Source organism: Merops nubicus, unplaced genomic scaffold (assembly GCF_000691845.1).
Source record: "Merops nubicus isolate BGI_N331 unplaced genomic scaffold, ASM69184v1 scaffold17502, whole genome shotgun sequence".
Classification (NCBI taxonomy): Eukaryota; Metazoa; Chordata; class Aves; order Coraciiformes; family Meropidae; genus Merops; species Merops nubicus.
The window spans coordinates 1-10222 of NW_008591742.1; the positions used below are offsets into that span (position 1 = coordinate 1).

At 55.8% G+C, this 10222-nt stretch overlaps 1 protein-coding gene across 1 annotated transcript; it reads right to left on the reverse strand.

Annotated features, from left to right (window-relative positions):
- Positions 1-3591: 3591 nt before the first annotated feature.
- LOC103782601 (WD repeat-containing protein 59-like) lies at positions 3592-9284 on the reverse strand (the record flags this gene model as incomplete). Its single annotated transcript, XM_008950376.1, has 6 exons — positions 3592-3827; positions 5141-5283; positions 6157-6283; positions 7833-7905; positions 7998-8145; positions 9172-9284. Coding segments are annotated over 6 exons (840 nt in total), but the record flags the coding sequence as incomplete, so codon positions are not given.
- Between the last annotated feature and the right edge of the window lie 938 nt (positions 9285-10222).

Here is a 10222-nt window from a genome sequence, read left to right on the forward strand (position 1 = left end):
CTGGCCGTGTTTTCCCGTGGTCGTGGTGGAGCGGGGAGCAGTGCCCCCAGCACTCCCCAGCCTCTCCCCACAGCTGCTGGGGCTGGTGCAACTCGGGAAAGGTGTTTCCTCCCCCTCCCTTCCCACCCACACCCAGACTGGCCAAGAGCCATAGTGATGGCCTAGCAGTCGGGGTGATGCACCGTGAGCCCAGGTTTGGGGGTGTCCTGGTCCCTGGGGTACCCTGTGCTGCAAAGGGCCGTGCCGGGGGCTTGCTCCTGGTCCCAGCTGAGGGCAGAGAAGGGTCCGGCCTTTGCCAGCCCGGGGTTCCCAGCATGGGTCTTCACCACCCTCCTCTCCACAGAGCAGGGAGGTGATGCCCCCAGGGCTTGGGGACACGGACGAGCTCAGGGGGAGCCCACCCCCTACCTGCCCTTGTTATGGGAAGCACTGTTGGCACTGGGAGAGGGCAGGAGCTGGGATGGAGCTGTGGGGCAGAGGCGGCCGGAGCAGCACGGGGTGGGCAGCGCAGGGCTCTGTGCCCAGCTGCTCCAGGGAGCGTGGCCCGCCGCTGATCAGCCTGGCTCAGTGGAGAGCAGCCAAAGGGGTTTGGCTCATCAGATCCTGAACTGACTGGTTTAACCCCCTGGACAGACGGACAGGCGCACGGGAGAGGGCGGGAAGGCGCCGCTGGGCTTTGGGCAGGATCAGGCCCTGCAGCGCTGGCGGACGCTGGGATAATGGGGCTGAGGAGGTGGAGGAGGAGGAGGCTGATGCAGATGCTGTGAGGAGCAGCATCCACGGGCAAAGGTTCTCCTTGGCACCTTCTTTGGTCTCATCACTCATTGTATCTCTGCCCAACCCCAAACCTTGGGGATTAAACTCCCTTCTCTGAGCACAGAGAACTGCAGCAGGGAGGGGAGGGCACCCAACTCTGCCCCCACCCCTGCGGGCTCCATGGAGCACAAAAAGGCTTTCAAAAGCTGCTGGTGGCCATGAGTGCACGGCGTGGGCTGTGGTGGGAGCTTTGTCTTGCAGCCCTCCTTGGGAAAGGCGGTGCGGGTGTGCTGGAAGCAGCCCCGGGGATGTGCTAGGCCGGCAGCTGGTGCAGATCTTGCCCAAGCAGCTTCTGGGGGTCGGCCCCGAGGCCCCCGCCTCGGCAGCGGGGTGCAGGGTGGGGGGCAGGAGCAGGGACAGCAGGCAGGGCTCTCCAGCTGGCAGCAGCATCAGGGTTGGCCCGGGATGGAGCCTGGAAGGGACTGCTGGCTCCCAGAGCCCTGGCACACCCCTGGCAGGGGTGATGACCCAAAGGAAGGGGTTTCACACCAGTGCCCGGTGCCAAGTGGCCAGTTCCAGCTGAGGGTCCCAAATTCCTCCACCTGCAAAAACCACAAAGGGGTCACACCCCTCCCCAGCACTGTTCTTCAGCCAGATATGATTTGGTTTGACCATGGCACCGACCCCAGAGCTGGTTGGGTGCTGGCACCCTGTGTGCCCAGGCACGCTGCCTGAGCAGCACCTGCCTCCTCTGACGTTCAGAGAGATTTGGGCAGACTGGGCAACTTTTTGCACCCCAGAGACCCGCGTGGGCAAGAGGAGAAGCAGCTGGGCACAAAGGAACGGGCTGCAACGGGTTGGGGGCTGCAGCAGCACGTCCCCTTCCCGACCACTTCTTCCAGCCTCTCCTCTGGCCGGGCTCCAGCCATTCCTGTTTCCTTGCCCTCATCCCTCCTGCGTTGGGCAGGACGGCTCCCCAGCGGCCACCACACGCTGCAGGGCGTGAGACAAGCGCCTGCAGCATCCGGGAAGAAATTCCACCCACCCGACCCGTGCAGGGTTGCACAAACCGCCGGGGCAGACGCCTTTCCGCCCTCCGCCTCGGAAGGATTCCCATGCTATGGAGATGGACCACGAGGAGCTTTCATCACGCCCAGAAATGGGCAGGAGCCGTGGGCCCCTCGCCTCGCAATGACAAGGCTCCTTTCCCGCCCATCCCACGCGCGCTCTTGAGCGTGGAAATGAAAATACTTCCGAGCGCAACGGCTGTCACGTAGGAAGGGGGAGGGCGGGTCCCCGGAGGTGCCCGGGGGTGCAGACGCTGCCCCGGGGGGGGAGTCCCCAAACTGCAGGATGTGGGGTTTGGTTGGCTCGAGGCTCCGACGCCGCCCGGTTTTGTTTTGGAGAGAGCTGCGGCGTGAGGCGTGGTGCTAAGCGCTGAGGCTACCAGGGTTGGGGGGGGGAAGCCTCGCCCCGACTTACTGCAGGGGGGTGCCGGTATCCAGAGTGGGACCCCCTCCAGTGTGGGGTGCGGGGAGAGCAGAGGGGGCCTCCCCAGGGAGGGGAAACTGGCAGGGCAGCACCAAAGTCCTAGCACAACAGCGCTTAAAAAAATACTTTTAATGTTTAAAGATACACCATCTGTTTATTCCACAGCAGGAGCCCGCGGCCTGAGGGAGCAGGGAGGGTGTGAGGGGGCACAGCATGTGGCCCTGCCTGGCCCCCAGCGTGGGGCTCACCCCTCACCACGTGTCAGCCCCAAACCAAAGCTGAGGCTGAAGCCCGCTTGGGAGGGGCACAGCCCCAAGCGGATCCATCCCGTACATTCTCCAACTGAAGCTCCACAAGCAGAAAAGGCACAAACCTTTTGCCTCCATGAATCCCCAACCCCTTTTCCCCAAGAAACTGCTGCCTCTGTGGCTCAGGAGCCTCGTCACTGGAGCACACCAGCAGCAAAACTCAAACTACTCAGTGATTTCCCCCCTGTAGAAAACAGCCCAAAGAAGCTGCACGGAGCAAGCGTCCTCCTTGTGTTTTCTCAGTAAGGAAGCCAAAGCACCCTCAGATGCCACCATCCATGGAAAGACGGTGTGGATCCCACCCTTTCCCAGGCACCAGGACGTGCGACAGGCAAGTTGAAGTGCACTGTATCACTTGGTCAGGGCAGGAGATGGAGACACACCTTAAGAGTAATGGTACCAGAACTGCTGGAAGAAAGCAACTAACCCCCCAGGGACCTTGGGTGCAGACACCGACCACTAAGTTGGGAGCGACTGTGGAAGTAATCCTGAAAAATCTGTTGTTTCAGCCCTTTGCTTTACAGGGGGATCCAAACTATGTCAACAGCCTTTTGAAAGCATGGTCTTCTTGCTTCCAGAAGTCACAGTCCCACAGCCCGTTTGCTCTTGGAGCGTGGTTTCACCTTCAGAACTCGCTGTTACTTGCGAATGACTTTTGTTTTCACCGTGCAAACTATTCTACTCTCAGCAGGCACCTGGAAAGACGCTACGTAGCTGGAGCCAGCTTGGCTCTGCCCAGAGAGCCCTTTTCAACCCCTCCTCATCCCCACGGAGCAAATCTTCCCACATCCTTCTGCAGGAGAGAGCAATATTTTTCTGGTCTGGCACATCCATCGCCAGCAACGGACACAGGGAGTTGGGTCAAATGGGTCCTGCAGCACCCTGGGAAGCTTTTGAACACTGGAAGCTCTTGCCAACGCTGCCGCAGCAATTGCCAGGACGTCCCACGTCAGCTCCCTGCAGCATCTCCCCCAGACACTGCAGAGCACAACTGGTTCAGCACGGCTTGGGAATGAAGCCTGCGACGCGGGTGCCCTCAGAAGGTGCTCTCGAGCAGGCAGTGGCACCCGCAGCCCGTGGGACACACCTCCTGGGTGCGAAACCACTCCATCATATGGCTGGTGTGGCCTCCGTGGCCACACGTCAGGCAGAAGTTGGAGGAGCCTCGCACGGCCACGTGGCAGATGGCACACTGGAAGGTGAAGCCCTTGCAGATGGCACACTGGGTACCACGGACCTCGCTGCGGCAGTGGCTGCAGTACACGCCGAACTCTGGCCAGGGCACAGAAATGGAGCAAGACAGTCAGTGCTGGCAGAACCGTGGACAAAGAAGCCCCATGTACAGCCCCCACAATGGATAGATGGGTCCCCCGAGCCCACTGCCCAGGAGATCGGCCTCTGATCTCCTTCACAAGGGAGAAAAGGGTCTTGTAGAGGTCTCAGCTGGGTCTCCACAAGGGAGCAAAGAAATGGGAAGTCCACATGCCAGGGCTCAGACTGGGCCACGAATTTTCCCCCCGGTGGCTAAAGAGCCATCGGCTGGGAATGTGTGTCAGGATTCCAGCTCAGGACACAGGCTGGAGAGGAAGGCTTCCTGCTGGTCTCCTCTGCCTCACTTCACTACGAAGTGTAACCAGGAGCAAACGTGAAGAGCCTGTGTCATTGCCGAGAGGGCAGAGCAGAGAGAGCACTCAATGCCACGACTGTCAGCCATGGAGGGGCAATGCCAGTGGTCAAAAGCTGTGGATCTGCCCTACAGCTACTCCCCAGGCGTCGTCCCTGGTGTCAAGATGAGAAAACTGCTGCTTCTCTCATCTCTCACCTGCTCCTCTCCACTCAGGTTAAGCCCATCTTTTCCCAGAGGCCCTAGGAAGAAGGTATTTTGGCAACTGCATTGAGCAGCAGTTCTGAGCACCTACGCTTCTGAAAATACTTTGGGAGAAAAGTTCTATATGACTGTTTCTTGGGTAGCTCACCCACAGCTGGAGATCCAGCTTGGGGTTGGTCTCTTCTCCAAAGTAAGTAGCAATACGATGAGAGGCAACGGGCTGAAGTTGCACCAGGGGAGGTCTAGATTGCATATGAGTAAGAATGTCTTTCCTGGAAGAGTGGTGAGGCTTTGGCCCAGGCTGCCCAGGGAGGTACTGGAGTCCCCATCCCTGGTGAGGTTCAAAAACCATGCAGACGTGATACTTGGGGACATGGTTTAATGGTCATAGTAGTGTTGGGTTGACGGTTGGACTTCATCTCCAAGGCCTTTTCCAACCTTAATGATTCTACCTTGCAATTTTAGGCATGTGTTGCAAGGCCACTTGGGGCCAGAATCAGGGATCAGTAGTGTGTGCCTGGGCTCTTACTGGCAGGGAATAAAGAACAGCCACCAGCAGAAAGAGCTACTGCTAGCATAGCAATGGGGAGATGCTGCAGTCTACCAAGCCTTGCCCTGGAATCAACACCTGCAAGCCCTGCCTCCACCCAGAGCTGTGAAGAACCCAAAGCCACTTGCTGGCAGAGTGATGGACACCTGATCCTGCCTGCTGGCTGTGTGCTCCTGAACTTCCCATGCAGCCGGAGCAGACACTCACCAATTCCTTTGTGGGGATCAGGAGGACAAGAGACAAACTTCAGAACCTCAGCTCGCTTCTCTCGCAGGCCCCAGCGATACAGGATTTCTCCATAGCACTTCTTGAAGTCATCAAATTGCTGAGTGTTGGCAGGATCCAGGAGCCTAGAGGAGCACACAGGGTTGTCATCCACCTGATTGACTCTGGGAGACTGGCTGCAGTCCTCACGCCGCTAGAAGAGCCGCAGATGTCTTCCCCTGTGAACGCTAACTGGTCTGGTCTTCACTGGTTCTGCACTCAAGGGTGTAGAAGTGGTGGACTGTGCTCTGGGATCCCCACTATGGCCACTTACAGATGGATCGCATGCAAGAAATTTTTTCCTCCTGTTCAGATGGAACCTCCTGGGTTCCAGTTTGTGCCCATTGCCCCTTGTCCTGTCACTGGGCACCACTGACAAGAGTCTGGCCTCAGCCTCTTGCCCCCCGGGGTCCCTTTAGCTCTTGCTCAGCATTGAGCAGATCCCCTCCAAGTCTTCTCTTCTCTAGGCTCAACAGCCCCAGGGCTCTCAGTCTCTCCTGGCACAGAGATGCTCCAGGCCCCTCAGTAGCTTCACAGCCTCTGCTGGACTCTCTCCAGCAGCTCCTTGTCTCTCTGCAACTGGGAAACCCAGCACTGGACTCAATACTCCAGAGGTGGCCTCACTAGGGCAGAGCAGAGGGGGAGGAGAACCTCCCTCAACCTGCTCGCCACACTCTTCTTCATACCCCCCAGGAGACCACTGGCCTTCTTGGCCACGAGGGCCCACTGCTGTCTCTTGGGCAAATTGTTGTCCCCCAGCACTCCCAAGTTGCTCTCAAGCAGCCCAGCCTCTCACCTGTCCTGGTGCAGGGTTATTTGTCCCCAAGTGCAGGATCCTACACTTGACCTTAAGGTCTAGGAGCAGGTGTGGTGCTTCACAGCACCAGCAGAGACCTGGCTACAGAATTCCAGCTGCCCTGGGCCCAGAGTCCCCCTGTGCATCCCCCCCAGGCACCGACCTCTTGTTCTTCTCGTGCTGGTCCTTCTCGCGCTCCCGGTGCTCGGGATAGGGCAGGTTCCCATAGCGGAAGTCATCTGGGGAAGACTCACACCAGGGAGTGGAGGCCTGCTCCGTGTCTTTGTTTGCTGCAAGCATCAAAGGGTTGTGAGGGCACCTCAGAAAGCACAGCGCCGACCACAGCCTCCTCAAAACCAGGGTGGGGAAGGAGACGTGACAACCACACGTTCACAAACCCCAGCGTTCTCTCCAAGACATGGCCGTGTCACCTTCCACTTTCCTACAAACGCTGCCCTGCCTCACAAAACTCAGCACCAACCACTGCCTGCTGGTGCTCCTGGTGATGGGATGGGAACGGGGATCATCAGGCAGAGTACTCTGGCATGGAGGAATCCTCTTCTGCCTCCCACTTTAGACCAAAAGTATCCAGAGGATCAATCCCATGGAGGTTGCTTGGGAAATCCCCAGCAGCCTCGGGCTCTTCTTTCCTAGACAGGGAGGACTCTCCACAACAGGGCTGCTGTTATGTAAAGGGGCCTCTGAGGTGGTGCCCCAGGGACAGGGAGAAGACAGCTAATAACCTCTGTGGGACAACATCAGCTCCATTAACCCCCATTCCCTGCTCTTCCCCATGCCAGGGGTTCCTTGATGCCACACTGAGGAGTCCCAGCTTTGCAGCTAACAGGGCTGAAGCTGCCCCAGAAATGGGCCAACAGCTTCAAGTCTGGCTCTGGAAGCCTTAAGAGGGACTTGTCTTTGACACCTTTGAAGCACAGCAGGAAGTCTCCTTTGGTCTGTAGGTATTTGTGGCACCGAGACCCCAGCCTGCCCAGCTGCTGCTGCTTTTCCAGTGACAGCAGAAAGTCCACCACTGCTTTTTCCCCCTGGGCCCTGTGGAATTAGCTGGATGATTAAAGGCTGAAAGAATTGGAGTTGTTCAGCCTGGAGAAGGCTCCAGGGAGATCTTCTGGTGGCATTTCAGTACTTCAGGGGGCCTGTCAGAAAGCTGGGGACTGACTTTTGAACAGGGCCTGTTGGGACAGGACAAGGGGGGTGGATTGAAACTAGAAGAGGGAGATTTAGACTGGATACAAGGAAGACATGTTTGAGACTGAGGGGGGTAAGCCCCTGGCCCAAGCTGTCCAGAGAGGTGGTGGATGCCCCATCCCTGGAACCATTCCAGGTGAGGTTGGCCGGGGCTCAGAGCAACCTGCTCTAGTTGGGGATGTCCCTGCTCCCTGCAGGGGGGTTGGACTGGATGGCCTTGAAAGGTCCCTTCCCACACAAACCAGTCTGGGATTCTATGATGACACTGCAAGGCTACTCTCACTAATCTCTGAATGCTGGGGCTGGCTGGGAGAGGTGCCTGAGGACTGGAGGAAAACACATGTCACTCCTGTCTTCAAAAAGGACAAGCAGGACCCGGGAAACTGCAGGCCAGTCAGGCCAACTTCCATCCCTGGTGATGTAGTAAACCAATCCTGGGAACCACGTCCTGGCAGATGGAGGACAGGCAAGCTGCCAGGAGTCACTGGTACGGAGAAGAAGCCTCAAAGCGTGCAAAGCTTACAGCTCCAGGCAGCGTTGAGGCAGCCACCCTGAGTGCCTGCTCCCCTGTTTCCCCACCACAGCAAACATCTAAAACCCAAGCTAGAATGAAGGCAGATTCCTCTGTACCTATGCTCCAGCCTCCGGTGCCAAGTCCAGGATCTGACATACTGGAACAGGAGCCAGAGGAAGTGAAGCTGGGCTGTTGAGGGGGAAAGGAGAGGAAATCATGTCATCTACCTGAGAGATGCTCAAAGATATCCAAGACCCATGGGAAAGAAATGGCCATCATACGTATCGGCTGTGGGAGGCCAGGGTGGAGGCACGTGGAGGAAAGGTGCCGTAGGAGCTGGGGCAGCCCTGTAGCCTGGACTGGGCTTCAAACACACTGCAGAGCATGGCCAGAGTCTGCACATCGTGGAGCTGTGAGTAATGAGCCAGCCTGCAAAACAAAAAGGACAGACAGGATGAGCCTGGGCAGAGTTCAGTGGTAAAATGACTCCAGGGAAACTGATTTTGAGCCCGTCGCACAAATCGATTTGGGTCCCGTCACCGCATCACATCTTGAGAGAAGCAAAATCCTCCCTCTGATAAAAATCATGGCCTAACAGGTAGGAGAAAGATAGGAGCTCTGGGAATCCAGCAGTACTTGTGGGCTGGTTATCCCAAGTTTGTGCAGAATCAAGAACAACATGCACAGAACTGATCTGAACTGGATGTACAGCTGGAGCCACCAGTCTCACCCCCAGCTGCAGTGTCTTTTTGACAAAACCCTCTGCTTGCAAGCATCTCACACCTCAACCACAAGGCAAAACCCACCACAGCTTTTCTGGATAGCTGTGTGTGAAGTTCCTGGGTTGCTCTGGAGACTCAGAGAGATGAAGACCTACCTGTGCTCCCCTCCCACACATCAGGAAAGAGCTACACCAGGCAACAGCATCCAAAACACACCACACAGATCCTGTGCCTCCAAAGGGGATATACTGACAGATAATATAAATCACTAATCCTGTCCCCTCCTGCAGAGATTCATTGGCAAGAGGATATCTGCAGCTAACATCTGGCTTTGAGACCAGTGGAATCATTTCCCAGGAATGGCAACAGGGAGTTTGAAGGTGAACAAATCAACTGCATCAATATGCTCATTTAGGAGGTGGGGAGCAGGAAACCAAACTCCTCGTCAGGCTCTGTGGGCACAGAAAGCAGAGCTCCAACTGCACCTGGCCTGTTGCTCAATGTTAGCCAAGAAAAACCAGGGTGCTAGCAGGGAGGCCAAGCACTGCCTCCTGCATGCCATAAACCCACTTGCACCTGCCCCTCTTGATGTACCTCAGGCTTGACGGGGGAGAAAAATACATGCTGTGGCACTACTCCCAAATCTGAAATGACACCTTATGATGTGCATAGTTATGGAGGGTTCTGCTTCAGCAATCATTCCCCAACCCCTCCCCAGCATTCCAGCACTTACAAGGACTCCAATAATTGACGTCCAAATGGATGTTGTGCCCAAGGTATCTCCAAATCTGGGTCAGACTTCGGTCCAAGACAGAGATCTGTGGCTACCATGGCCAGTGACCAAACCTGGCAGACAGGAAGGAAAAGCATCAAAGCTACAATTAGAAATAACCACACTCCCAGGGCTTAGGTGTGCACAAATTCCCTCACAGACAGATAATAATGGAGCTCGTTTATGTTTTTTGTTTTTTGTTTTTTTTTTCTCCCTGGCAGCAGGGAGCAGTTTCAGCCTCTGCGTCACAAATAACATATAGGATAACACAAACCCAAAGCTTTTCCCGTGCCACTTGCTTTGAGTTTGGGATAAACTTTGAAGACAGGTCTGTAGTCTAACAGACTGTCAGGGGAGCTTAACAGACCTCAAAGGTGTTTAGATTTGATACAGTTATTTGGTTCAGAGATGTCTGGTGGCAGAAAGTTTACTAGTGAATCATTATTTGCATGAAAACTACTTTCTGATAAGTTTTAGTGTTCTACTAGCACAGCCTGACACAGACAGGAGTCATTTGCCATTTCTACTCCAACAGTTTCACTATCTCACGTGAGATTTCTCCTTCATTTATCATACTCTGGTCTGAAAGGAGTTTTATCTTTTCAGCTGCTACACCACTCATCTAGGACTGTTTTTTTCCTGCTGTGCCTTTTAAAATAGGCAATGAGAATATTCCAGGGAAAAGCAAAGCTTCTAGTTTGGCACGAAGAGAAGAGCAGAAAAGGACCAGGAGCATGGTGCTGGAAAGACAGCAGAAACCAGAGAGCTGACAACATGGAAAAGTGAAGAAAACCCCACGTGCTCCAAGTACAAAGAACAGATGAAGTTCTTCCACCCAAGCTCTGGCCTGATGTGGGCAAACCTGACAGTAAGATGAAGCATAAACAACAGGAACTAGACCTACCTGCTCTCTCGTGGTCTAGCAGAGCCCACCAAGAAGCAAGTCAACAGCCTGAGTTTGCTTCCGGTTAGAGCAGGTCAAGCCATCATGCATCAGGGCACTCCAAGGAAA